Genomic DNA, 27,901 nt, shown 5'->3' with positions numbered 1-27,901 from the left:
AGCCCTTGACATTTGTATCGGTCGTTCTTTCAGCTGTCAAGCCCCCGACTTTTTCCGATAACTTCCGACATACTTCAGGTCAAAAATCACACTGAGTTCAGGTGATGCTCCGCCGGTGTATGGCTGAGAAGTAATAGGACTGCAGGATCTGAAACTGATTCTCGCAAAACGCACATGTCGATGCCAACGATGACCGATGTCGATATCGATCCGGACCCCAGCATCTACACTGTCGGATGGATCAGCGCAATCTCCACAGAACTAGTTGCCGCACGCGAGTTTCTCGACAAGGAACACAGCCGCCTGTCCAACCAAGCGCCAAATGACAGCAACATCTATACTCTCGGCGAGATGGCTGGCCACAACGTCGTCATCGCAGTGCTTCCAGACGGCGAATATGGGACTAGCTCTGCAGCTAGTGTAGCGACAGACATGCTGCGCACCTTCAAGAATATTAAAATTGGACTGATGGTTGGTGTGGGCGGAGGGGCACCAAGCAGGCGGGATGATATCCGCCTCGGCGACGTCGTTGTCAGCTCCCCACGGGCCGGAAAGAGTGGTGTCTTTCAATACGACTATGGCAAGACCATTCAGGGATGTGATCTCGAGCATACCCGGTCCCTCGCCCCACCACCTCCATTACTCCGTGCGGCAGTCAATGATTTAAAAGGACGGTTTGAGGCATCTGGTCACCATATTGCCGAAGACATTGAGGCCATCATCAAGAATAAGCCCCGACTCGGAAGGAATTATAGCCGACCCGAACCAGACTCTGACCGTCTCTACAAATCAGACTACATCCACTCTGATCCGTTTCTAAGCTGCATAGATTGTTGTGGTAACGGAACACACAACATAGTCCATCGGAGGCAGCGTGACGAGTATGAAGACGACCCAACCATCCACTATGGGCTTATCGCCTCGTCAAACCAGCTCATGAAAGATGCCCTCTTGCGGTACAAGCTCGTGGGAGAGCATCAGGTTCTCTGCTTCGAGATGGAAGCGGCGGGATTGATGAATCATTTCCCTTGCTTGGTCATCAGGGGAGTTTGTGACTACTCCGATACACACAAAAACAAGCGCTGGCAGGGATACTCGGCTATGACTGCAGCTGCGTATACCAAAGAGATCCTTCGGCTGATACCTCCAGCCCGAGTCCAGGCTGAACAGTCGCTAGCAATGTCTATTCACTCAAGTTAGTCAATTCAGTTTTCGCATCTAAGCCTCATTGCGCTAACGTGTTAAGTGGACGAAAAATTGGACCATATAATCTCAGACACGCAGCGACTGATGACCGCGAAGGAAAACGATGAGATAATAGAGTGGCTGTCCCCACCTGATTCATCCGTCAATTACGAGCAAGCTTTGAAGGGGCTCCATCACGATGCAGGGTCGTGGTACCTCACTAGTCAGCAATTCAAGGAGTGGAGAGCCGCTCCGAAATCAGTCCTATGCATTTACGGTATAGCTGGCTCTGGGAAAACATCCCTCAGTGCCGCCGCTATTCGCGTTCTTTGGACGACTTGCATTTACTTCTTCTTCGACTTTCGGGACCCCGAAAAACACACAGTGGAGCAACTTCTACGTTCACTCGTCTTTCAGCTATACTCAAACCCTAGTATGAGAAAAGCGCGATATTGGTTAAAAGAAAACTTTTCAGCGCTTATGAGGGGACATGAAAAGCCTCCCGATCAGCGGCTCTATTCAGCACTGAAAGGAATGTTGGAAATGGTGAATGATATCCACATCGTCGTAGATGCTCTTGACGAGTCAAAAACACAGCAAGGAATAAGGTGGTTTGTACGATCCGTAACGGACGAATGCAATGTGCGCATTCTGCTTACGTATCGAGAGTCTTCCCCCATAGATTCGCTCATGAGTCCTTCCTCTCTTGGCCCTATACCAGTCTTTTGGCGACGAATGAGTGGTGACGGGCTGATTAAAGAGATTTGGGACTACGTTAGTCGGCGAGCCAAAGACAAAAATGAAGCTTGGAGTCCGGGGTTATCTCCCATGCGAATCACGATGGGAGTCTGTACGAAGGCCAATGTCCTGTAAGTATTCCTTTATATCGTGAATGAGACTACATCTGACGATCTTATAGATTTCGATTAGCTGTTTGTCAGCTCGACCATCTGAAAACTTGTGTCAATAAACAGGACCTCGATGCGGAACTTCGTCGTTTGCCATCCACACTTGATGAGATTTATTCGAAATCTTTGGAGAGAATACCTGCAATACAACAATCGAGAGCGATGCGTCTTCTGAGCCTACTGGCCTATTCATCTAGGCCACTTTCTGAGAAAGAGGCCAAACATGCACTTTCACTTCGCACAGGCACCGACGTCTGCTGGGAGAACGAACTAGATTGGCAATCAATCAAAGAAATCACTCTGAGCCTGACTACGGAGACAACTGTGGAGATCTTCGGTGTACAGTTCCGAGCGATCCAGCTTGCACATAGTTCAGTCAAGGACTTCCTCCTTTCTCAGTCAAAGTGCAGCTTTTGGTGCCTCACACAAAGCAAAATATGCACTGCGGAAACATGTCTCACCTACCTATTGCAAGTCAGCAAAGAAAGTAGGCAAACTATTGACCTCTCCCAACACCAATCCAAAGCACCCGGTGTACTTCTCAGAAATTATCCTTTCTCCGGCTGGGCAGCAAATAATTGGACAAATGTTGCGAAATCCCAGGAAGTGCAACATGCCATTTTATCTCAGATCACACAGCTTTTCCAAGACGAACACGCCTTCTGGTTCTGGAGGGCGATCATTAGGGATCAGGTTCCTAAAAATGTGACCGAACCCTTGGATCTAGCCTCCTACTTCGACCTCAGTATTGCGGTGAAGAAACTTCTGAATGAAGGACTGACTGACCATCAGATGAGTTCGGCCTTTGCGGCCGTGTGCGCCGGGAACAGTTACAAATCAGCTCTAGTCCTCTCTAGAACAAACGCCACGGTACCGTTTTACTTATTGGATACTGCGAGCTCCCAGGGGAACTTTAAGCTGGTCCAGGCGTTGACAATTGAAAACAATACATTCGAACCGGGAGTGTTTGATGCTTTGCTCAGAAGAACCATTCTGAGCCTCTATGGGAACTATGAACAGCTCGCAATCTATCTCATCCTTGTAAAGGGTGCTCGTTGGCATACCTTGCCTGATCAGGGTTTCATGGATGTCAGCTTTAGGAAACTCTGCCTGGAGAAGAAAACCGAACTGGTTAAGCTTTTGACCAAAAATGGACTAGACTTTGGACTGTACACCTGCCAAGCCGTCTATATTGCACGCCAGATGCTCAGTCATGATATAGCACAGTTTCTAATTTGGAAGCTGGTAGGAAGGCCTGCAGCTATAGGAAACATCCCAGGGGAACAGCTAGGTCGTAACCCGGCAACCACGTCGGTAATAGCGTGGAGAGCATCAGCAGGAGGACTCATAAAGCCAACCCGCATAACCGAGAGCTTGGTGGCGTCAGATACGGTGGTCAGAGCTCCCCACCAATACGGGTACTCAGGAACAAGATGGAGCGAATCCCATTAGATCTGCAACGCTACTAGAATTTGGGGCAATGAACGAAGATTTCAAGAGGACGCAAGGCTGAGAGCTGACGTGTATGTATGCGGATTAATCATCAGAATCCCGTGGTCTCAGTCTGTTCGTCTACTAAACTAAAAGAGGACTAGCGCCAGCGGATCCAGGTCTACAAGACTCGAGAGATGTTGCTATTTGCACAATGGCGATGAGGCTGAATGGTATAGAAAAGTGGAGCACAACATCCTATACACTTATCTAATTTCCCATGATCGTTGTTGATACAGTTCCAACTGCTGTGGCATCGCCGAGGTCGTCCAGCTCCCACTCAAACAGTTCAAGATTACCCGCTTCATTCTCAATCATGGCGTAGACTCGACGATTCTGGTTCGCAGCAATGGCCGAATAGCTGAGCACGTCTGACATTCCGTCAAGAGCGGATCCGCTCTGCCAAAAGCTTTCCTTTCTCCTAACGGTCCACACTCCTCCACTGTCGGATTGTGGCTGCGTCAACAGAGCTTGCGTATACACTGTTGATCCGTCATCGGTATATCCGTAAGATAAGGCGGCAATATCTGCGGAATCGGGGAATACGGAATTGCCTAGAAGACCAGGGTAAGCATCACCGGACGGATTTGTAAAGCATGAACGGCGAATTGTGGCGTCTACATGGATGGCTTACCAATTGCGTCGGTGTCGACAGACCAGTAACTTGTATTATCTGCCGTCCCCAAAGGCGGAGTAAAGCCTACCACCTGAATGGCCTCATTAACGTCCGTGAAGTATGTTAGACCCAGCACTCCTTTATTCCATCTAGGTGCACAGGCAAATGAAGAGGCCTGGGATGGGCGATCTCCACTGATTTTGAAAGCTTCACCGGCATCGTTCGTTGATCGGTTGATCATCAGCAGGTCGTTGTCGAGGTTCTGGAAAACAGCAACTTCCTTCCGCATGCAGCTGTCGCAGTCTTCGATCCACGAGCTCGCTATGTGTGAATATGAAGCAATGGGAAAGCGAGAGCTTGCCCAGCCATCAGCTAGCTGCCACGGGCCATCCTTCCTTTGGTATGCCATTTGAAGTCCAGTTTTATCATCCAGCCAGATGAGGCTGGTCTGGAAGAAATCCTCCCTGACTTCATTGGCGACGGAGAGGGGCGTTCCATTCTTGACGTTGATGTCTTCCCACGAAGGGTTGTTATTGTCTACATCTCTCATATTTGTAGGGACTGTTACGGCGCTGACTATCCAGGATTTGCTGCTATCATTCCATGATGATTGCTGGATTGTGCCGTTGGTATCTTGCCAGAAGACTTGGTTGTAGGTGACTCCAGAGATGGTGAAATTTAGAGCGGCAAGCTTGGAATTGGACGCGATGCTGGTCGCCTTGGCGAGTGTGCCCGTACTCGTTGGTAGTGATGGTGCTGTCGTGGCCTTGTGATTCCGCGACGAGAGGCTTCCACCAACTCCGCCTCCGACTGCCGCCCCCACAACTGCTAGAATAACGAGAATGATGGCCGTACAGAATACTTTCCGTCGAAGTCCGCATATGGTCGGCCGCTTCTGACGCTGGTCTTGCTCCAGAGCTGCATAGGGGATGTTCTCTTGTAGGCTTTTGGTGAAGTTATCGGCTTCCAGAGGGGTTTGTACAGCTTCCGGAAGATTTTCTTGTGGGACTGGATGTAAACCATCATCAATAGGCACATTAATTCTGTCATGTGGAGACTCGTGGTGGGGGTTTGCCATCACAAAACGCCGTCAAAGGGCTGCTGTGAACATTTGAAGAGACAAAGACTTTTCGAAACCGAAAAGGGGGACGCGGGGCGTTTTCCCCTCTTGCCAGGCTGGCGAGGCTGTAAGAGGCTAACGGCATCGCTTTTAGCTTCGGGTGTATGAGGCTAAGCCTAATATCCTTGCCATATGAAATTTATGTTACACTCACGCAGCAAAATGTGAAGGCATTCATGCGTTCGACAAGGCCGGGAAATGTTAACGAATCACATTGAACCTCAGATCGCACAACACAGAAAACAAAGTGCTCAAATTAAAATTACCAACGCACCGTTCTACGCGCGGTGAAGCCACGAACCAATCATACGCAGGTGCATGGGGCCAGGTAGGATCCTGCAGGATTTAGTCCTGCAGGAATGAGAATCACCCTGCCTATTCCATTTATTACATTAAGGCTGACTTGACGCGCCGATCAGGCTGGCGCCTAACAGTGCACCTCGGCTCAAATCAGCCATGGAAAAGTAATCCATCCACCCACTCTCGAAAACTCGCATCTATGCTCTTTGAAAAGCCCATCCAAAACGCCCAATCATCGCTTACAGGCGGTGCAATATTCTCCGCCAACGCCTTGATCTGAATATCTCTCAAACCGTGCAACCAAAACAATTGCTGCACCCACTCAAAATCAACACCCGCAATCTCCTTCAGCCCCAACCCATCCTCCACACCCTCCCCAGCCCGCCGGACCGCCCCCGGCCTAGACCATCTCCTCAAGCCCCTCGGCTGCACAAGCCTAAATTGTTCTACCGTTAACTCGGGCACATCCCCCCACCCACCCACCGGCTCCGCCGCCCCCACCACGCCTACCACCAGCCTCAGCCGCGGGACCACCAGCTCCCGCGCCATATAAGCGCACGCCGCGCGCCACTCCGCCTTATCGAACTCCTGCCCCACAGCCGGCAGCACGCGTTTGACAACCGCGATGCTTGTGATGCTCTGCCGCGCGACGCAGCCGAGTGTGCTGAGGAACGGCACGATGGCCTCGATGTGCGTGTCGAAGTCGAACGTGTGTGCGGCGTATAGCGTCGGCAGGGCTTCGGTGTAGCACTGGTGGCAGGTGCGGAGGATGGCGGGGTGGAGGCCTGGATTGTGGTGGAGAGCGTAGGTTGTGGTTATGGTGCGGCTGCGGAGAGGGTCGCGCGCGAGGTAGCGGGGGCGAGTGCAGTGGGAGGAGGAGGACGATGGCGAAAGCGATGCTGGGTCGGCGGTGCGGATTTGCAGTGTGCGTCGTGCATCGTGGAGACGGAAAGGGGGTGGTGGAGGGGCGCCGCTGTTGCTGGGACTTTGGTCGTTGTTGCGGCGGTTGGCGGATGGTTGAGGTCTGGTGACTTTCGGAGCTGGTGGAAGGAGGAGCTCCTCGTAGATCATGAGGCGGATCTCTGGAGGGAGTCGTAGGAAAATTGATGACTGGGCGGCCATCGTCGCTCTGTGGAGAAGATCAAGTTGTTCTAAGCGAGGGGGTTGAGTGAGAATGTTGGAGTGTATAACATTGCGTATTGACGACGGCTTCAACTCTACTCTTATTGTCGAGCAGTTTAAAAACAAAAGATAATAGGATGGGCAGTACATACAGAAACCAACTTTGCGATGGACGTTGGTGAGCTGCTGTTGGTAGTCCAGATAGAACCCGGGAGTGTTTCAGTGGTGCCAGCCACCTTTCCTTGTCTCCATAACGCTGATCAGAGCTGGCCAAGCCTACAGTATGTTGACTAATTGCCATTCATACTTGATCATCATCAGTATCATCATCAATGAAAAGCGACTATGCTGCTTGTCGCTTCGCTATGAGCCTATGAGTGAACACCCTGCTTACCACATCACCATGAGCGCATGAGTAAACACACTGGCGACCAGATCTTAACGACAAAACGAGCTAGTAGATTGCTTGCAATCATCTTGGCAGATGAGTGAACACTCTAGGCAGATTAGTAGTGGATGAACATGGCGCAACTAATCACGATTGGTTGATGAGTAAACAGGCTGCTCTCCATATCGCAGGTACTGATTGGCCACAACAAAATCCGTTTTGTTGTTCAGAGACTCAAAGAGGTCTGGCCACTTATCGTATGCATCAATTCTACCGGTTGAGCATGCAAGAGGCCTCAATGATCGGCCCAACCGTCCACTAAATCCTTGTTAACCCAATCAGCGCGGTAGAAAGGTGGACAAAGTGGGCAGATATCGCGCTAAGAATCCTATCGACAGCGGGCCTTTCCGAACAAGAGACGGAAACTCCGCATTGAACTTTCCCGGATTCGACTGGCTTCGGGACGCCACACCCCGCCATCTGCAGCATACTGGCGGCACCTCCACACCCGCGATATCTTTACTACAAGTCGCGTTCAGGGCTCACCGAATGCTACTCCATATATAAAGCTGTTCCATGAAGTTCAAAAATGACCGAAACATCAGCTTCAACAAACATTGTCTGAAATGTCTTCCAAACTTCCCCAGACCTTCAAGGCCGCTGTCGTCGAGAAGGCCAATGAGCCGCTTACGATCAAAGATGTGCCACTCAAGGAACCTTCCGAGGGGCAAGTCTTGATCAAGGTCATCGTTTGTGGTGTTTGCCACACTGATGAAGCTGTTCGCACGGGCACCTTTGGCCAACCGTGAGTCTTTTGTTCTATTCCCATCGACCTGTTGTCTACACTCAGATTCTAATCCATTTTCTAGCCCGCGAATCCCAGGTCACGAAGTGATTGGTACTGTTGTTGCCTTGGGCCCAGGTGAGAAGAAGTGGAAGATTGGGGATCGCGTTGGTATGTCTCTCAAGTCCTTCTTCGCGTATGTCCCGGGGCTGACATAGTGTAGGTGGGCCTTGGCACGGTGGACATGACGGCATATGCAGGCAGTGCAATCGCGGTCTCTTCCAGATGTGTGACAATGAAGTGGTCAATGGAGTCTCGCACGATGGCGGATGTACGTCTTCGTTCTCCAGGTCATGATTGAGACTGGAAATCTGACCGTTGATTTGTGGCAGATGCCGAATATTGTCTTCTACGCTCTGAAGCTGTCGTCCGCATCCCAACGGACATCGATCCGGCGGAGGCCGCGCCGTTGCTCTGCGCTGGTAAGTTTGAACTAATATTGCGACCACTGGTGTCTAATCCTACTGCCAGGCGTGACCGTCTTCAACGGCATCAGGAAAATGCAGGTCGTCCCCGGCAGCATCGTTGCAATCCAAGGACTCGGAGGTCTCGGACACTTGGCCCTGCAGTTTTCTCGGAAAATGGGCTATCGCACCGTTGCGTTGTCCCGCGACGACAGAAAGAAAGACTTTGCACTCAAGCTCGGCGCCACAGACTATATCGATGCCAGCAAGGAGGATACCATCGAAGCTCTGCAGAAGCTCGGTGGCGCGGATCTGATTGTTGCGACCGCGCCAAACCCCGAGATCATCGGCCAGCTTGTCAATGGTTGTGCTGCAGGTGGCAAAGTTCTGATCATTGCACGTAAGTTTACAACAGCCCGCATCATGGCGCAAACACTACTGACTATGGTTCAGCGGTTGGTGACGTTGTGCTCAACACCGTGCCGATGATCTTGAAGGGGATCTCTGTTCATGGGTGGCCGTCCGGACATGCTCTCGACTCGGAAGAAACCATCGAGTTTGCACGCATACACGGTGTGAAGTGCATGATCGAGAAGTTCCCACTCAGCAAGGCGCAGGAGGCTATGGACCACATGCTGAGCGGCAAGGTCAGGTTCAGGGGTGTGTTGACGATGGAGTAAATCCACAGCTTCTGTGCAGCAGCTCCAGAGGATAGATAGTTGATGGAATATGAGCTCAGCGTTCTCCCTCGTTTCGCAAGGCATCATACAACCGGCAGTGTGTCAGCGCCAGTAATTCGGCAGAAGCATTCATGCTAAGCCAATATCGGTAACGGCCGGTCGAGCTATGCTTATGCTTTGCTGATTACTCATCCCCACCCCCGCGTCTGAACATTCGCCCCAGCTCTCCCCGCAATTTCCACCTTTCCAAGGATCTGGCTGACAAAGCGGCTGTGCGGTGAGCGCAGTATCTACCTGGATGAAAACGGGGGAAACGCTCAATCGGCCTTCACCTATTTGTCCCTTCTCGTCATCAGGCTGTAAACAACATGCAGAGCGGCACAGAGCCGCTAGGTAGAGGACCCCCAGCCTCAGTCTCGAACCAACGACCAACGAGAATACGATCACGAATTGGCGCGGCGTGCATCCGTTGTCAGAAACGGAAGATCCGTGTAGGTCTTTTTTCCCGGCAAATCCCCCCACCCTGATCAATGATTACCTATCAAGTCTGATACGCAAAGAATAACCACTAAAGGCCCATAGTGCGATACTCGGTTGCCCGCATGTGGCGCGTGTCAAAAGGTAGGGGCGCAATGTGTAGGCGGAGGCACGGCACGTGAAATCCCACGAAGGTGAATTTTCGATCGCGTGTTCGAAATAAGCGGAGATTAACTGTGCGGCCGTCAGTTACGTGAACGAATTGGAGGCCAGGGTAGAGTGGCTGGAGTCCATCATCAGAGATCATCTTCCAAACATCGATTTGAGCGCCGGACCAGACTCGAGAACCAACAGTTCACGTGGTATGTTTTCGAAAGACAATTACAGTGATCCTCTCTCATTACTATCAGACAACAATCCTATCCAGGAAGATGCATCTCTTCAGACGATATCGGATCAGATCGGGCTGGTTTCCATATCGGCAGGTGCGGATCTCCGCTACCTGGGCCCGTCCAGCGGCTTGTTCTTCATGAGATTCGTCCTAGCCGGGCTTGGAAAGAGGATCCAGATTGAAAGACCATCCACTCCGGATCCCGTAGCAGACGACGGCCTCTCAATTCCTCCCGATCTGCTGCTCGTCCAACCGAGAGAACTACCCCCCGATGAGAAGCATGCGCGATGGCTGTCGCAGGCATACTTCGACAGCGTGCATCTGCAATTTCCATTCCTGCATGAGAAGATACACCTGCAAACCATTCAAACAATGTATGATGGCATCAACGTTGGACCGGTGCTTGAATTCCAAGTCTTCATGGTTCTCGCTATAGGAGCTACCATCCAGTCACGAAAGGCAAAGGTAATGCTCTCTGCCGAGGGCTACTACGCATCTGCGATCGATCGTCTCGATAGCACGGTCCAGGCCACATCGCTTGGTGGACTCCAGTGCATCTTACTTCTTCAGATGTATACTCTTAACAATCCATCGTCTGGGCTCAGCTTGTGGCTTCTTCACTACCATGGGTTGGCATTATCAATCGAGCTCGGCTTGCAGCGGGAGGTTCCAAACGATAAGTTCACTACTTTTGAAAAGCAAATGCGCACCCGGACATTCTGGAGCATTTACACAATCGACCGCCTCCTAAGCACTCTAATGGGGAGACCGATAGGTGTGATGGATGAGCAGTGCGAACTAAGAGTAGGCATGTCCTCCCCAAATAAAGTTGCAGCTGAGGCTTACAGGTTTAGTTACCACTCGATATCAACGACAGCGACCTCCACCAGCAACCACACCAGCAGACCGGTACCCTCACAAACATGACGACCGCAATCCACCTCTTCAAGCTCGCCCGGCTCAACTCGGAAACTAAATGCGTCCTGTACTGCGTCGACCGACAGTATCCACCGTACACCCAACCGGCCATCACCGACGTAGAAAGCTGGAAAGCGGACATCCTGGACCGGCTGCGAAAATGGAAAGCCGACATCCCCCGCCATCCGGAAGGGATCCCGCAATACCACATGAATATCCTCTGCGAGATCAAATACCACGAGCTCGTCATGCTCATCCTGCGTCCGAGCCCGCGTTTCCAACATCCTGACAAAGCTTCCGTCCGCGAGTGCTTTGCGAGCGCGATGGAGTGCAGCAAGCTCTACCACCGGCTATACACCACCAAGGCGCTGCATTTTGGCTGGAGCAGCACCCATTCGCTTTTCGTGTGCGTGATGGTCATGTTTTATTGCGTCTGGACGCCACAGGGGGTTGCGGACGAAGCAAACTTCGATTGTCTAATGCGTTCCCTCAAAGCGTCATCCGATGTCCTGAGCGCGATGGGCGAGTATTGGCCGGAGGCGACCAGGAGCCGCGGCGTGTTAGATCGTATCTCGACGGCAACGATGCGGCGGTTTACCGATAAGCTCGGCCCGGTGCGGAGCAACAACGCGCTCGTGGGCTCACAGGCGGATGTGGGACTCGTATCTAATTTGATTCAAGGGCAACCAGTGGATTGGATGAATTTGGGTACAGCGCCGAATGTCCTCCCGTCGCCTCAGTTTGGGGACGGACTCACAGGGGGTGATTTTGCGGCCACTGACTACTACGGAACACTAGACGATTCGTTCACCTCTGCTGATATTCTCTCCTACTTCCTGGGTCCTGGCGAAGATGCGGACATGGGTGGTTCTGGGCTCAATACCAACTATCAACCTGATGCGGATGACGTTATACGAAATCTTCTCAATAGTGGCTTGTAGAAATTCTGCATTGCAACAAGTCAGTTTTATTTGACGCTCTGGTCCGGCTGCTTTTGTTCACATATGTATCGTGAATGGATGAATAGGCTGCCCACTCTTTGTTGTCAGCCCACCCCGTAGTTGTGAGCGCTCCGAGAACTTCAAAATCAGAGCTAGCCCAAGCAAGAATTGGCGGGAGCCATCACCGGGTTTTCCGAGCGGTGAGCGGGATACCCTCCCTTTGAACGGAACATCCGACTGCCTAGTCGATTTTTAAACTTTCGATTGGTTTAACTGGGGTAGGCTAAACGGATAGCTCGCCTGCCGCGGCCTTCTGCGGATCACTAATCAGATGCGACATAGCTTCGTTGCCGAAGGGAGCGTTTGTGATCAGTAAACATCATGTTTGCGACGTCAGAAGTTGTAGCGAACTCATTTCAAGCTTCGTAACCGCATTTAACCCATCAGCTATTGAGTTGTCTGCTGAGCTTCAAGATGAATCTCTGTGTGTTTCGTTACAAATCCGCCGTCTCCTCGACACATCATGACGCTCTCACCACTGCCATCACAAGGATTAATGTTTAGCTCGAAGGCACATCTTCCAAGGTTTAAGATACTGGTGGCAAATCCTAAGCTGCCTTTAACCCCGTGAGGCAACCCCCTTTACATCCGAGTAATATTTCCTGACAACAAATCATCAATACCATCTACGCACACGTCCGTGCGGGACCCTCAAGCCCCCACTCCTCTTACAATCACCGAGAACTTCGCTCCGCGTGAAGAGACAATCTTCCCGGTGGACGACGCCCGCCTGGATCTGATATCTGTCATTGACGCCATCGTCGCCGGCGACGAGATGGGTTTCATCCTGCCGAAGTAGGACAGGACAAGATATGGATGATGGAGAATTTCCATGAATTCCTGGAGTGCGCAGAGGACGATGATGAGACAATAAGGGACTCGGCCATGCAGTTGAGCGAAAGGGATCTGCACAACGATGATGATGATGAAGCGGCGGGGAGGAGCAAGGCAGGTGGCTTCGGCCACAGTTTGTAACATCTCCTTTCGTTTCGAGATTACCGCCTTGCGGAACACAGTAGCTAAAATATGTGACAACTAGAGCTCGAGCGCCTTCTGCACTATTAGTACGGCAAAGCGTTGATCGACCAGGTGAAGAAAATGGACCGCGTGCAGTACCTCAACGCATCGACGGTTGGCTACGCGGCCTTTTGAGAAGCGACGCTCCACAGAGACGGAGCCATCTGAACTATACTTCTACTGAGCATTTCGTCGTAAAGTCGGCGCCGGGCGCGGTGGTTGGGGTGACCGGTGGGAGAGGCAAAAATGGGTCTCGGCGATGCATGGGCGCTGGATGGGGCTTCAACTGTATCATAGTGGGAGTGGAAAGGAATCTGATGGTGTAGGAGTGTAATGGATGTCCTGCTAGGCTATTGGTGTAGCGGCTGAGGAGCGACGTGTTGGTGACGATGAACGTAACGATGATGACCGCCCCGCGTGTAGTAGGTGGTGTAGCGTAGCTATCTAGGTTGAGACTAATCAGACTAGAGCAGACCCCTAGCATTTGTATGTGCTGGTAATCTCCAATTCTAGTGTACCCCAATCACAACCAGATCGAACTAGTCGTCTACTCTAGGTGGGTGTTCAGCTCAATAGAAATTGATAGACCTTCGCGCTCCTGGGTGTGTGTAACGAGATGGAATAACTCCTCTAGTTAATGCACCGAAGTAAAGTCCGATGGATTGGTGCCCACGTGATGCATGGTCCATGCATTACATGGTTATTACGAGACCTTGCCCATTGTCGAACTAGACCACTCAGCCCTCGAGTTGCCAGGATTTGTTTGTCAGCAATCTATCACTACTTTGTTGCCATCTTGAGCTCTCCGTTCGTGCATTACTCACGTTACTATCGAAGTCCTTTTTGATACCATGCTAAGTATTACGCACTAAGACATCAAGACGTGTGACAAGAGTATTAAAATAAGCCAAAATAGGCCAAGACATTTAGGATGACCCTCGGTAGACGTATCCCTCTCGGATTTTCCGGGTTGCGCATGACTCTGAGCGCAAAGTTTATGTGATTCAGGGTCAAGGCGGTGCCCTCGTCTGCAGCGATCAGCTGGGCCGCCTTCACCGCGTTCTTGATCTGTCTTCCGTTCATCGGCTCCTGGGCAACAGCGTCGAGCTCCTCACTAGAGACGGATGAGTTTCGCACGCGCTGGAGTAGCAGAGCCCAGACGTTCCGTCGCGATGCATGGTCAAGCTCGGGGTAGTGGAGTGTAAGGTGGATCCGGGACTGGAATGCGACGTCAAAGACGGACAGACGATTCGTTGTGAGAAACATTGTGCCGCGGTAATATTCGAGCATTCGGAGGAAGACTAAGACAGGTCCTAGTCAGCAAATATATACGATGGAGCATGGGAGGAGTTTGATGGCCTACCTGACACAAGCTGGTTCCGCTGGAGGTTCTGAGAATCGCGCTGCTCGAGGAACACGTCGCTTTCATCCAGCAGTAGGATAGCATTCCACCGACATGCCAAGTCAAGGATCTTCGTGAGCTCCTTCTCTACTTCATTGCAAGATATTCCCAGCTCGCCCGCGCTCACCATATACAAAGGAGTGCGCATTTCTTCGGCAACTGTAGTTATCCATTTCAGCAAATTTTATCTTCAGACGAGAGGGATTGGATCAGCACAAACCCGTCTCGGCGGTGAGCGTTTTACCCACTCCGGGCTCCCCCGTAAGCAAGAACACCATTCCCTGTCCTTTCAGAAAGCATTAGAGAGGTCTCTCTAAGAACACGAGTTTTGGACATACCTTTGCCTTCGATAATGTCGTCAAAGTCCGGAGAACGACTGTGTGCCATTTGTGTTCGCACGAACGATGCAACGAGTCGCTTGGTCTCTTCCGCCAACACAAGACTGGAAAAGGCATCCTTGTTCCACACTATATCGGATATGCCGCTCACATCTACGCGGCCTGCTAGAAGTCAGTGACTGGACGATATTTACAAAAGTTTTCATTCAACTTACCCCATTCCTTGCATTTCAAGCCATACGCTATCACAGTTGGGCTACATAGGATTAGGATACGGTCTGGAAAGTCTTCTACACGTTGCAGACCGTCGTCGTATCCCTTGATTGGGTCCAAGCTGTCAGAAGGTGAGAGTGCGTGCTTCGCGCACGTCTCGGCGTCGACGACGATCCGCTCGTTAATCTAGGCATCCGGTTAGCAAATAAGATCTCCAGGGGTCATTGAGAATACACACATGAACGACTCCTGAGATGGAGGATGGTGTGCCGAATAGTCTCATAGGACCGCGGTAAGCCCTATGGTGGCATCCACTTAGAGAGACAAATTTGCGCCCTCTCTCCAGCAGTTTCAATCGAACATCGTCCAATGCTTTGTGAGACGAGACCGGATAAATTGCCAGATCCTGGATTGACTGAGTTCCAGAGAACGGCTGTATTCCGATTAATTTGGTCATCCAGCCGAACATCGTGCCGTTCCATTCGATGTACCTGCAACACAATTCGTACCTCTTGGCCATTCCATCGTGATACTGAGTGCTTTTGACCTCCAAAAAGCAGTCCCGATCAAAGATGCGAGAATAAACCAGAGTCCCAGGTGGGAACAACGTCCACAAATAGTCATACGTAATCACGTTGTTCTGAAGAAGGTCTTGGGCAACACGGTGAACGGCACCAAGTTGATTGCTCAAGGTGTCCAATAAGAGGCGAGTGTGCTCCTGAGCATCAGTCCCCTGATGTTCCTGGGCTTCGTTGAGAGCGTCCCAGCGGTAGAAGAACTCCCAAAAAGGCTCGTTAAAGGTGACTTCTTTCAGGGTCGTGGTGATGCCGGGGTAGTTCGCGAAAACGTCTCCAAGGGTTGACTTAAGAAGCGGGCTCTGGATTACAATCGAATCTAACTCTAGGGGCTTCCTTGCTTTTCCGTGACTCTTCTTCACTCGACAGAGGATGGCGTGGCTCTTGGCATCTGATGTTTCTTCGGCGGCTTCCTTGATGTCCTCGGGGTATTCCTCAACCCAGTTGATGCAACAAAGGCACTTTTGGGGGCCCTCGTAGAGGGTCATTGTGGCACATTTCGTACCATAGTTCGGAGGTGTGGTTGCGTCCCCTTCGACTGATACACCATGATGATGTCCCAGATTGAATCCTCCGACGAAATCCTCAAAAAGTGGAGCTGTCATCATACTTTGAAAATTTGCCATGGGGAAAATGATACTCTGTTGACTGTGGAAGGTAGTTGCGTTTGGAAGTGGTAATCGTGTGGCCCACGCAGGCTTTTATGCTCACCCAGTCGAGGTTTCGGATACAGGCCCTGACGATGGAGCTTCCGCAGATTATTGGAAGACTTGTTTCGTGGCACGCTATAGAGGCAAGGTTTGTGAGGGTCGGTTGAGTTACCTCACATATGCAGCTGCGTCGCCACGTCATGAGGCAGCACACGCATTTTTGCCATGCCACAATGGAAACCGTTTTGCGACGTCAGGCAGGTGTGATTATTTCATGCATTGCCAACGTAACTCATTGGATGGCTTTACGCGACCGTGATGCATAATCTACTCTAAACGAACAGGCTACGTGTACTTGCAGCAAGCGCTCCAAGCGACTCGTGAGGCTGACCCGATAAACATGCCTGATTTGTTTCAATTTGCAGGCGACTCGGGTAGTTACGGAGTTTTTGAGGTCAACGAATGTGAAAAACGAAAGCTGATGTGTTGCAAAGCCTTGTTCCATTCCAGGCAACCGCGTCGATCCATCTCACTACGTCATTTTGCCGCTTACTCAGTTGACCCAGTGGTCATCAGGAAAGCATTACGTTGCTCAAGCTGTATGCAACACGTTTTCTATTGTCGGTCACCTGGACGATACCCCAATTCTGCCAATGTCAACTTCGACCGCGCTGATTAATATTGCATCCGAGGATGTGGTTCACAGACTGCTTGATACCCTTACCCAGATAGAACCATGCTGGGAAGGAGTTGAAACTGAGAGACCAACTCAGCTTGTCAGGACATCTGATTTCGACGAACACTGGAACATGACCCTTAAGCCAGAAGGATATTACGGAGACGAATTGGGACGTAGAGCGGCCATCAGGAGAAAGATCGATGATGATAACGACGCTAATGATGTCCACTGGGCAGCTCACAATGCAGCGAAACTTTGGTTCACGATGAGTGGAACAATGCCTTTGGTTGGGCGGGATAAGAAAGATACCCCTTACTGTATAGTATGGTGCAAGCAAGTCCGGGCGATGCGAAGTTCGTGCCGAGAGGGGATCCGGGACTTGGCTCTTCAAGAAATGACCCGAATGAGAGCCCAAGCAGACACGAGGACCACTGTTGTCACGTCCCCAAATCCTTACCCCTACCCCGGCTTACTAGCGTACCCATCAGCTATTCGGCTCGTGGTATTGCTTCCGGCGAAAGAAAAGCATTCCGACATTTTTTGTGTGCTCTGTAACAGCACGCTGAGCAGAAGCGAGTCTAACCAATATGAAGCTCTATCATACGTATGGGGCACTTCTTCGAAACGGAAATCAATCACGGTTAATGGGCGGCAATTCCAAGCAACTGAGAATCTCGAGTTGGCTTTGAGGAACCTCCGCTACCGCGACAAGCATCGTGTGCTGTGGATCGACTCGATGTGCATCAACCAGAACGATGTGACTGAGCGAAACAAACAAGTACAGCAGATGGGCTGCATTTACAGTAAAACCCAGATGGTTGTAGTCTGGCTAGGGCCCGAGTCCGACACCAGTAGCAACTCTTTCCAGTTTTTCCAACATGGTTCTGTCAGATTCCGCGGGCCCAAGGACAGTCAAGATCATGAAAAGTACTGCGATGCAGTTGTATCTTCGGTTGAAGCTGGATCATGCACGGCGAGGTCGTCCACCAACCACGAAGTGAAGTGTTCCGAAACCTGAAAGTAGAAAAATTCCGTCTCACCTAGTGCATTAGACAGGGACGGTTCTTGGCAGATTTCTAGATTGGGAAGGTGGCAAACCTCATGGAGTTTAGAGTGAAAGCGACAGTGGAGGCGAAGCGCGGAGGGCTATCGGCTCTGCTTCATCTGAATATTAGTGCCGGTGGTGGCTGAGCTGTTACTACATATCTCTCGTGGCCATACTCCGTTCTCAAGCCACAGTCAACCCGCATACCCGATGAACCGTATTGGGTGGGTCCAGACAAGCTCTTGCGGCTCTTCCAGTCGACCGATAGGATCCACCCGCGGCCGGATAAGCTCCAATGCGACTAGCCCGACCCTCTTCGTCCCGCGCTCGTAGCACCGCCAAGCTTCCTCAGCATTCCTTCGTCGCCGTAATGCGATATACGGCCAACGGCATCACCGAAACCTTGTGGCCGTGCCACCTCGCTTAAAGTGTGGCGCCATCGCCAATACGAGATGGCGGCGTGATACGGTCTCGCTCAGGCTCGACTAGTATTCTATATAGCTTCCATTTCTCGGCGGGATGATCCCTTAGCTTCTTTTCAAGGATCATTCCCGAGGCCACACCCGCAATGGCCTTTACAGACCAAGATTCAGTTTTCTACACATCGAATTGGAAATGTTTCGCCATGCTGTCGTCGCCTTTGGCGCAGGCCATGATTTCGCTCGACTGCATTGAAATCGCCGGTCTTTTCATTATTGCCATTTGGTGGCTGGTGTCTCAACGGAAGATCGAGCGCAAATTCCGAGTTGTCCGATGGCATAATTTTGGCCTGGCAATTTCCCTCTGGCTATTGTAAGATCTCCTGGGTCTTTGCCGTCCAATCTCCCCACAGCTAACCTGATCCAGCTATGCGACGTTCCGCTTCGCCGTCTTTTTGGTCCTCTGGTGTCCTTTCATTGATACAGCGGCCGACGATTTCAAACTCGCAATCGCACAGGCAGTTTTCCACTGGATCCCCGTCTCGCTCCTTCTATCCACCGTGTTAGGACCCATTTGCCAGGGGCTGGACCGCCTGCGAAATTCTCCGTCTGAAACATGGAACCGAGCTACGAAGCTTTCCATGACTCTTTTCACGATATTTGTTATCATATACTTGGCCATGATGATTGTAGATGTCAAAAACATCCTTAAGCAACGTGAAATCGAGTCAGAAGACGACGCAATTTCGCGCTTTTGGTACGTTGAACTGCTCAAGGACCTCTTACGCCCCAAATACATAGAGGTGTCCAAAGGTCTGGAGACTACCTGGCTCATCCTAGCACTCGGTGGCATAACGAAGATGCTCTTCGCTGTCAGCCATTGCAGCCAGGCTTCCTCTTCACTGAAAGCCTGGATTTTCGCCCTCGCTTTTTCACTCTTCGGATATGGTGTCGTCAGGACGTTCCTGGCTTTCTGGGACGGGTCGGAAATCATCTTCCTCTTCTACAGCAACGCATATCTCGCGAAATACACTCCCATCCTAGTTTTCCCTGTCTTCTTTTCCTTGCTGGCTTTGTTGTCGGTCCTTCAGGTCGCGACGAGGTTGGGAATGTTGCTCGCCGCCGACGCGAGCTTGTATGAGGCTGATCCCAAGCCGGAGCAGACGGCTGAATCGAAAAATGAGGACTCCAGCGTCTGAAGCATGCTTTTCTGGGCAACCCTCATTACGGATCTCTGGGAATGGATAACTGAATAATGACTAAAATGGTCGAGTGACTGTGTTTGCTACTTTATATACATAATATGGCTTGTTAGAAATTAGAACTGAAGCTTTCCGTAGGAGCCCTGCCTTGCTCTGACCCCTCCCACTGTATCTTCTCCCTGTGATCAGTGTAGAGTTCAGTCAACGACCCACCATTGAAATGGAACGTGAACCCCTTGAAACGAAGCATTCGCAGCCAAACTTATCCATGATCCCTTCTCTTCCTCGTTGCTGGTAATCTCCACGATGCTTCCCCATTTGCACAAAAGCTTCCCGTCGCCCGTCTCTCCCATAACCTTCACCAAAAGCCCAACGCTGCTGTATTCAGTATCCGTCAAGAGAACCGCAAAAGTTTCCGTCTCGGAGTTGGGATCCTCAAGCATCCAAGGGACTTGGGAGCCTGAGTCCATAGCTTCCACCACGTACGTCCCTTGATTCTGCGTCGCTATCGAGAACAACAGTGGAGCAGTCACGGAAAGCCCACGTTGGAACTGGATCCCCGAAAGAAATACGCCAAGGCCGAGGCTGTCGGTGTGAATGAATGGCTGGGGAACAGGAAAGCTGCCGTCGGGGGAAGGCCCATCACTTGGAGTGTACTCCTTGGGCATGACGATGCGAAGATGCTCGCGGAGCCCGAAAGGACTCAAGAACGTCTTCGGTGCCCACCTGTAGCCCTTTTGTTCGAGATGCGGGCCGTATGCAAACAGTATCTCCGGTGGGATAGCGGGAAGCAACGAGAGGAGGACGGGCATTCTATCGTTCACCGGAGCTTTGACCAAATCAGTAGCATCGAGTCCGAGGAACGTTGCGAAGCAGACCGTCTCGTCGCCTTTCCGTGTGGTGTTCCGGTTTGAGGCTGCTGTGGCCATGCGGACGAAAGCCCTTGCCGGTTTCCTCGAAATGCAGAAGCTGGCCAGGTTGTCCCAGACGAGGTCGCAGTATCGCTCCCAGCACAGCCGAAGTAGCTGCAGCTCGACCAAAGATGTAGGTGCGGTAGAAGATTCGAAGATTTCCTCCTCGGAATGGAACATGTGACACGCGCCGTCCACGGGGAGGTAGACTTGTGAGGCCAGTGCGGCTTCTTCGTAGGTCCACATGCGCCCCCGCCAGCTTGAGCACAGGGCTCGAGTTAACACTTGCACTGATTTCGCGTCCGAGGGAAGCGTCTGGATGTCTGGATCAATGACGATAGTTCCAGAAGCCTTGCGGTAGATTTTGTTCATGCTCTGGATGGAGTAGTGTCGTAAGGCTATGTGCTCTTTCTGAACTGGGATGCAGAGCGTGTCGAGCCAAAATGCCACAGTACCGAGATCTCGGGCGGTTGTATCGAAGCTCTTGGCGATGGTTACTTGGTCGCCTTCCAAGGACTGGAGCATCCGGTCGAGTCTCTCTAGCTGACATTGATAGAGCGCATTGCTCGACTCATTGCCGAGGCCGTCTGACCAAACATGGCTGAAAGCGAAATACGGAGCACCAAAACTTTCAAAACTGGCGTGGTCGAGATCCAGACCGTCGACGAGTAGCTCCATGGGATGGACAGAACTGTCCGACCGCTTGATGGTGACTACTGGGATCAGTCCTTCTCGTAAGATTTCAACAAGTTGGTCTATCGGTACTGAGAGTTGTGGGCACTGGCATCCTGACGTGACGTGCTGTTGTTTGAAGTCGGGGCCCATCTGGCTTTTCTTGCATCCACCAGGATCGTACCGAGTGCACTCAGTATGGTCTAGTCGAGTTCTTGTACTGCCTACGGCCAAGGCATATGCTTGAAGTTGCAGTGGGAGTTTGGACTGCATGTATTCTACTGTTGTAGTACACCACCCGGATAAGATCAGGTGCCTCCGGAGATATGTATCATGGAAGAGGTTGTCTTTGAAGGGTTGGATTTTGAGCACCTCCACAGTAGCCCCGTATAGTGCTTCCAGCAAGAGCATCTGCGCGAACAGTGTCTGTCTCAGGGGCTCCGATTTTGAGGGCTGTGATTCGTAGAATAATACAAAGTTGAGGGTGTTGTTGACCGTTCTTGCTTTCATCAGGTAACTCTCCAGCAGATCTCCCTGTGTTTCAATTTCATCTTCCGTTATTAATCCTTTAATCCTCTGTCTCCACTCTTCGAGATACCTATCCAGCATCTTGGTTGTAACGAATTTGTTCCCTGCTTCGTCTGTCCGGATAAAGTCGTTCGGAGAACACTTATCTCCGAGAAAGGCAGAAAGAAGTCCGAAAAAGAGCCAACTCTGGAGAAATGCAGCCATCTCTTCGAAGCTTCTGCCGTTCATGTCGAACCCACTCTCCTCAGGCTCAGCATATTCCCAGGAGGATACATCCCACCCCTGACGCTCCGGAAAGGTGAAGAAGTCGCCACCATCGAATTCGGAGCCCAGGTACGGTATTGACACTGGCGCGACATCCTCTCCATTTAACAACAGGTGCTCCATGACCGTATGGTGCTCGGACGAGGTCTTGATGTGGTATCTGAGGTGGCAGATCGCAGGCGGTGTTCGAGAAATATCCCGGATATGACTACGAGGCTGGCACTAAATATATTCTACCGCCTGCAAATCTGTGGGGATACCCCACCTCGCTAACGGTTTGACCCGGCGCTGTGGTTCGAAACAAGATCCTTATTGGTGAAAAATCCTGAGGGATTCATGTCGTACGTGGCTATAGACCCACACGTGTTGGTATTTCGTGGGGGCCATCCCTTACGGGGACCGGAGCTTAGTCCCTCCAAACGCTCCTGGCACTCCTTTCATAGTTCTGCGAGCAGTCTCACAGCTGGTTATTGAGCACTCGTGAAACAATCTCGTTGTTGAATTAACGTTCTGTAGTGAAACTCAAGGTTAAGATGTATATTAATTATTCGAAACCAATGATTAAAGTCTAAATAATACATGCATTTTCAACATGAATATATCAGCTGAAATACTCACTCCACCAAATCTCAGTCCCTCAAGATATCAAGTAGGAGAGCCTCCGAAGCCTGAATTGTGATATTCTGGACCGGCACGCCACCCTGCACATTAATCGTCACCGGCTGCGGGCCGTCAGTGTACTCGGTGCCATCGTTCTCCGCAGTCCACCTCTTGCCAGCCCAAGTGATGGTACTGTTGTCAGTAGCGCCGCTCGGCGCCGTCAGGTATGAAACCTTAACACCCGTCACATCATCACCCAGATTCGTGAGGTTAAGCGGCCTCTGCGGCCTGCTCACACTGGTCGAGTTCTCCCAAAAGTTCAAGTCCAACACGACAATCTTCGACAAGCTGCCGCCGTTGTACCCAGCGTAGCCCACCACATCATCCAGACTCCACTCCGTGATCTGCAGATCCCCATCACCATTCACGAACTCGGCAGCCGCCACGAGCCCGTAGTAGTTGCCGTGCACGGCCTTGTCGTAGAGGGCCGTGGTGACGGGCTGCCAGGCGGACATGCGGAAGTTGGTGCCGAGCTGCATGGACACGCGGGCGATGCCCATGGCCATGCCGTGCAGCAGGAAGTCGAGCGTCCACAGCGCGCCGCCCAGCGTGCTGTACAGACGCCAGTTCGGGGTGCCGCTGCCGGTGGCGATGGCGGCGCCGACCTCGCCGAGGACGAAGTCGACGCCGGCGGTTTTGGCGAGCGCGATGTTGGCGCCGAATTTGTCTTGCATGGTGTCGACGGTGGTGCTGTGGGTGAGGAGCTGCCCTGTGTGATGATGGTGTTAGATGTGGTGTGACGCTTTCGGATGTTCGAGCCGGTTACTGACCTTTCAGATCCTGCGTGGCATCTGCTTGGTAGCTGGATTGCCCATGTCAGCCCATGCTTCCCCGTTGAACCAAGGCTTTGACCTACTAATGCTGCGAGATCGTCTTGACGTATCCACCCTGATCAAGCTCGTCCCAAATGTTGGACCTGAGAATCGTATAAGATCAGCACTCAAGGATTCCGCTCCGCCAGCAAGCAAGCACAGCACTCACAAATTCCACACCGAAACATCCGCCTTCGACGCGAGCGTATACGTCTGAAACCAATCCTTAGCCCCACTCTCCGCCAGCGCCCCCACCCCGGCGACCAGGTCCTCCGCGTAGGCCGTCCACTCGGCAGCGTAATCACTCGGCCCCCACGACGCGTTCCTGTCCGTCTCGCCCCCACACCCGATGGTCGGATAGTAGTTGGGCTCGTTCCCGATCTCGAACGCATCCAGGCGACGCGCGTCCCCTCCGGGCATCGCATCCACGCACGCGTTCGCCAGCGCGACGCCGTTCGTCACGTTCTTGCGCGCCAGCGGAATCTGCACCGTGTACCGCACGTCCAGCTGTGGCGCGAGGTTCGCGAAGCCGTGCAGCCAGCGCGTGCCCAGGTCGAGCGGCGTGTGCAGGTCGCACGAGGTATCGCCGGTCGCTTTGACGGCTTGCGTCGTGAGGGATTCGTTGTAGTAGACGTTGTCCATGGACGTGCCGCCGACGCGGATGGGGATGGGCGCGCCGCCGCTGCGCGAGGAGAACTGCGTGAGGAGGTAGGTCGAGAAGGGGTTGGTGGCGTTGTTGTAGCCGGCGTAGTCGGGGAAGCTTTTCATCTCGATGCCGAAGCCGATGTAGTCTTTGTTGACGGGGACGGCATCGCTGGAGGCGGAGGGATTCACGCGCCAGTTGATGGCTGAAGAGCTGTTTTGGGCTGCGGCTGCTGTGGCTGTGGAGCCTAGGAGGACGATTTGGTTGATGGGTCTCATGGTGGGGTTTTGGTTGATGCTGAATGAAAGTTGTGCTTGTCGGCGTACATTTTTTGGTGAGTTCAGCCTGCCTTTTTGAATTCCATGAGGAAGATGGCGGTGTTCAATGCACCGCCATTTGATCCTTGCTTCAGGCCCACGTCCGCGTAAGTGATCGGCAGTGTTGGATTCATTTGTACCACTCTGCCGTTGGGATAAGCACTGGTAGCGCGGCTGTGCCCAGCCCTACGTTCCCGCTTGCAGCAATTTCTCCTATTTATGTCAGCTCGCTTCGCCGCCTTTAATCTGATCCGCTTAGGCGTACCGTACAACCGAACGTGCTATCCTGGTCTGTCAGCAACACGGACCCAATACCAAGTAGGCAAAATAGGCAATTGCAATGCCCGCAAGTGGCAAAGTGTCGTTGGAGGTGTCAGAACCAAGCTACACAGCTTTTGATTCAGAATGCATACCTGGAAATGATCGACAACAAGCCTCTTACCGATCTCCGTCAGCAGCTTAAAGGATCGCTAACCTCCACAGTGGCTGACTAGGGTGCCTAAGCCGTAAGCCACAGCTTTGCCCCTCCGACAATCTCCCCGGCTCATTTGTTCCGCTACCTTCCAAAGAACACCTCACTAGCCTTTAGCAATGTACTGAACCAAGGAGACTATGAGGATTGATAAAACTCGACCTATGTGTTGCACTTTCTTTCCTTCAGGATATGCACCCTATAGCGGCGGAATTGAACGAGAGTAAGGCACCAATAGATACTACTGTGTAGTATGATCCTTGAGATACCTAAAACTAGGCTGAGGCTGTGAGAAACTATCTTTTGCTGAGATCATTTTCCACGCAGACCTCGGCTTCGCGATTCGCTCGCGCCACAGGGGCAGGATGGAGATGCCGAGCGGAGAGATATTTGGCCTTCATCCGGTTGCTCGGAAACACGCTTATCCATAATCCGCAGTGTTGGGATCCAGACCTGGATGAGTCTATAATGTAGGATTACTTATGTCTTCGTGGAATGAGCTTTTGAGATTCTCTAGAATAAGCACCACCTGTACCTAGTATTTACTCTCCACTTTCTCACACTTCTGTCCCATATTTGTGCGCTTGAGACTAATTCTCCCAACAGTGACCAATAAATTTCAAAAAAGCCTGCAGCAGTAGCTAAAGCGACATTGATAAGCTATCCCTTTCCAGCCGTTCCGAATCTTGTCTCTTCCTCTGGTTGACAAGCTCGAACGGCCTACACAGATGCCAATGCCTCCAATCAATAGAAAGTTCCTTTTGTCATAGATCATGCGCGAGAATACCGATACATGTCCATTTGCGCTCTCGCGATGTTGGGCGTGAAGGGTAGCCTTCGAAAGGAGTGCCGAGCCGACACGCCGTGGTGTGACTTGTTTCAAAATCGATAAAGAGTGCCTGCCAGCACGATCGTCAACGAGATATCCGTGTTTCTCTGAACATGTAGTTGTTAACATCACCAACAGAAGACCATTAATCCGCTGATTGGGGAAGGTTAGCGTGAGTGGAGGGGCGCATCCGGAGCGTGCTCCGGCAGATGCAAAACCTGTTCCCCACAACAAATCGATCTGCTGCTCACCTTTCTTACTCATTTCTCTGGATCTGGAATTCCTGCTTTGGTCGAAAAAGCTTCCAGTCGAAACATCGCTCGCGTTCTTCGTAATCCAGCTTTGCACGTTGCAACATACATTTTCTATCTCCAAGATGGCGGCTGAAAGCGCCTATAGCAAGGCACATCACAGTGTGGATACGGCACTAAAGGATTTCCGGTGAGGAGGGCGGGGGCTTTCCCCCATGAGCGAGTCAACGCGTGGCAAGCTGAGCTGTGGGCCAAGATGGCGAGGCTACCTAGCCCTTCACAAGTACCGCCGATCAGGAACAGCGAGTCCTGCCGAAAGCGCCGAAGACCTCCATGGCAGAGAATCCAATGCAGCCCTTCAGGCTCGAGTGCGTTCTTGCCTCTGCGCGACATTTGCTCCGATCCGCCATCCGAAGCGGAAGACAGCGCAGACACTGATAGAAGAGACCAGCACCAACAGCGGACCGGCACGACGCTGATTTGCGGCTGACGTGCCGATCGGCAGCGCATCCAAGTTAGCGGGCCCCACGCTGACAAGCGAGGCTGCCCGAAGATGCTTCCGTATGCCCTGGCACGCTGGAGACAATGACTTGCGTCGAGATGGCGCTAATGAGAAGATAGCCGCACCGCCACGAATACGACGAGCGGTGACGTTGGCGTGTGAAGATCAATCCTCACTGGGGCTGCTTGGGTTTCGCCCGGCGCCCACTTGACGGAGAAGTATTCGACCGAGCAGCTGTGTAGGCCCGCTTTCGGCGCCACGGCTGTCATCGCCGTCCCAAATGCGCGTCGTATTCCCTTGTCAACATATGACATTTGCTCAGGAGCTACTGGCTTGGTTGTCTTGGGGAAACCAAGTAATAGAAGTCTGCGATTTTGCAGGGCACAATAGAAAGTTTTACTTGTGCTTATGACAAGGTTTTCATTGACAAACGCATGGCTGATCCACGAAAACTGGAAATAAATACACAAGCCTATCGACCATGCCTTTGTATCTTTCTATAGGGTAAGAATCTTGAGCGTCCTGTCGATATTCGTTTGGCCTAAGATGCGCAGGTCGACACCTGCCATTATGCAGTTCCCCTGCTGTATAAATAGTTTGATTTCGCCGGAGGCAGCCGCCACATTGACCTTGATAACGAGCCCGTCCTTGATGTTGCCGTTAAACGAGCCGAGCGAGAGGCCAAAGATAGCAACATCGACGCCAATTTCGAGAGAGTTTTCTTGGATAAAGCCGCCAAACTAATTACAGTGTAAGCTGAAGACCCTAGAGAAACAATGATAGATGCTGGATTTACTTTGACGGGTCCAACACTGGAGTCGATCGAGTAGTTGCCCTCGTTGAATGAAAGATCGGCAAACTTGGGCTGAGAGTCAAGTTGGGTAACCTCGTAAACCCCCTCTTCTTGAAGGGTAATCTGGATGGGAGCGCCGAACGTGCTGTAGGTGGTCTCGGACATATTGGATAGAGGTTGTAAAGTTGAGGAATAAAGGTGTGTAGAGTGATGGAGATTTGGTGATACAAGCGCTGATTGCTATCTTTATATATGTGCAACCGCCGTAGACATGCCGCAGCTTTGCCGGCTTTAGAGATATCTCTGGAAGCGAATCATACGCTGCATCTGCCTAATGGGGTAGTTGAGCGACGCTCCCACGACCCTTCGTGGAGACACGTGGGGATGACGCTCAGCTCCCTTATAAGCGCGCCATTTCAGCTTGGCTGCAGATCTTCAGCTCGACTGCAGATCTTCAGCTCGCCACTTTGTACATAGTATCCACCCCGCAAGATCGGATCGTCGGTGTACGATGACTAGCGTGCTTTTAGCGTCTCGTGCGCTATGACCATGGTACTTACTGAGAAAGGAAAAACAGAAGCCTGTAACGCTATTGGTCTCTTGAATAGAACTTGGTGTTACGAGGCAGCACCCACACAAAAGTAGCTGGATGAATTTAAGTTGTAGGTAGGGCATTGTAGAACCGGGTATTAAGTACCTCACTCGAAAAGTCCGACGACACTAAGTCTTCGTGGCGTTTAGAAGTTCATCCCTTATTTTGGCCATGCTTAAAAGGTCTAATTGGAACTGTGCGTCAACTCATAGATGATGGGGCTGAAATCGATTGTTACACACACCTCGATGACGATGATCCCATCTTCGA

At 51.7% G+C, this 27,901-nt stretch overlaps 8 protein-coding genes across 8 annotated transcripts; 3 read left to right on the top strand and 5 right to left on the bottom strand.

The window, feature by feature from the left end:
- Nucleotides 1–174: 174 nt before the first annotated feature.
- LTHEOB_80 (uncharacterized protein) lies at nt 175–1,200 on the top strand (the record flags this gene model as incomplete). The annotated part of the gene is made up of 1 exon (XM_035517428.1): nt 175–1,200. One exon carries the CDS (start codon nt 175–177, stop codon nt 1,198–1,200), a length of 1,026 nt encoding a protein of 341 aa, XP_035372082.1.
- A 2,594-nt stretch (nt 1,201–3,794) lies between these two features.
- Nucleotides 3,795–6,691, bottom strand: LTHEOB_79 (uncharacterized protein; the record flags this gene model as incomplete). Its single annotated transcript, XM_035517316.1, has 4 exons — nt 3,795–4,111; nt 4,219–4,966; nt 5,056–5,208; nt 5,864–6,691. 4 exons carry the CDS (start codon nt 6,689–6,691, stop codon nt 3,795–3,797), a joined length of 2,046 nt encoding a protein of 681 aa, XP_035372081.1.
- Nucleotides 6,692–7,756: 1,065 nt separating this feature from the next.
- On the top strand, nt 7,757–11,785 carry LTHEOB_78 (alcohol dehydrogenase; the record flags this gene model as incomplete). The annotated part of the gene is made up of 10 exons (XM_035517205.1): nt 7,757–7,935; nt 8,000–8,085; nt 8,138–8,245; nt 8,307–8,396; nt 8,446–8,778; nt 8,832–9,054; nt 9,282–9,335; nt 9,785–9,897; nt 9,946–10,730; nt 10,781–11,785. 10 exons carry the CDS (start codon nt 7,757–7,759, stop codon nt 11,783–11,785), a joined length of 2,976 nt encoding a protein of 991 aa, XP_035372080.1.
- Nucleotides 11,786–13,759: 1,974 nt separating this feature from the next.
- LTHEOB_77 (uncharacterized protein) lies at nt 13,760–15,878 on the bottom strand (the record flags this gene model as incomplete). Its single annotated transcript, XM_035517094.1, has 7 exons — nt 13,760–14,163; nt 14,226–14,423; nt 14,509–14,550; nt 14,603–14,764; nt 14,818–15,001; nt 15,054–15,114; nt 15,325–15,878. 7 exons carry the CDS (start codon nt 15,876–15,878, stop codon nt 13,760–13,762), a joined length of 1,605 nt encoding a protein of 534 aa, XP_035372079.1.
- Nucleotides 15,879–18,332: 2,454 nt separating this feature from the next.
- Nucleotides 18,333–19,382, top strand: LTHEOB_76 (RTA-like protein; the record flags this gene model as incomplete). Its single annotated transcript, XM_035516983.1, has 2 exons — nt 18,333–18,556; nt 18,611–19,382. 2 exons carry the CDS (start codon nt 18,333–18,335, stop codon nt 19,380–19,382), a joined length of 996 nt encoding a protein of 331 aa, XP_035372078.1.
- Nucleotides 19,383–19,582: 200 nt separating this feature from the next.
- LTHEOB_75 (Het domain protein) lies at nt 19,583–21,883 on the bottom strand (the record flags this gene model as incomplete). The annotated part of the gene is made up of 1 exon (XM_035516872.1): nt 19,583–21,883. The coding sequence occupies one exon, from the start codon at nt 21,881–21,883 to the stop codon at nt 19,583–19,585; it is 2,301 nt and encodes a 766-aa protein (XP_035372077.1).
- A 506-nt stretch (nt 21,884–22,389) lies between these two features.
- Nucleotides 22,390–24,153, bottom strand: LTHEOB_74 (Glycoside hydrolase protein; the record flags this gene model as incomplete). Its single annotated transcript, XM_035516761.1, has 4 exons — nt 22,390–23,129; nt 23,191–23,222; nt 23,277–23,336; nt 23,402–24,153. 4 exons carry the CDS (start codon nt 24,151–24,153, stop codon nt 22,390–22,392), a joined length of 1,584 nt encoding a protein of 527 aa, XP_035372076.1.
- Nucleotides 24,154–26,743: 2,590 nt separating this feature from the next.
- On the bottom strand, nt 26,744–27,204 carry LTHEOB_73 (uncharacterized protein; the record flags this gene model as incomplete). The annotated part of the gene is made up of 2 exons (XM_035516650.1): nt 26,744–26,986; nt 27,043–27,204. 2 exons carry the CDS (start codon nt 27,202–27,204, stop codon nt 26,744–26,746), a joined length of 405 nt encoding a protein of 134 aa, XP_035372075.1.
- Between the last annotated feature and the right edge of the window lie 697 nt (nt 27,205–27,901).

This window comes from Lasiodiplodia theobromae (assembly GCF_012971845.1).
Source record: "Lasiodiplodia theobromae strain AM2As chromosome Unknown scaffold_1, whole genome shotgun sequence".
Lineage (NCBI taxonomy): Eukaryota > Fungi > Ascomycota > Dothideomycetes > Botryosphaeriales > Botryosphaeriaceae > Lasiodiplodia > Lasiodiplodia theobromae.
This window is presented reverse-complemented; position numbering and strand designations above follow the sequence as displayed.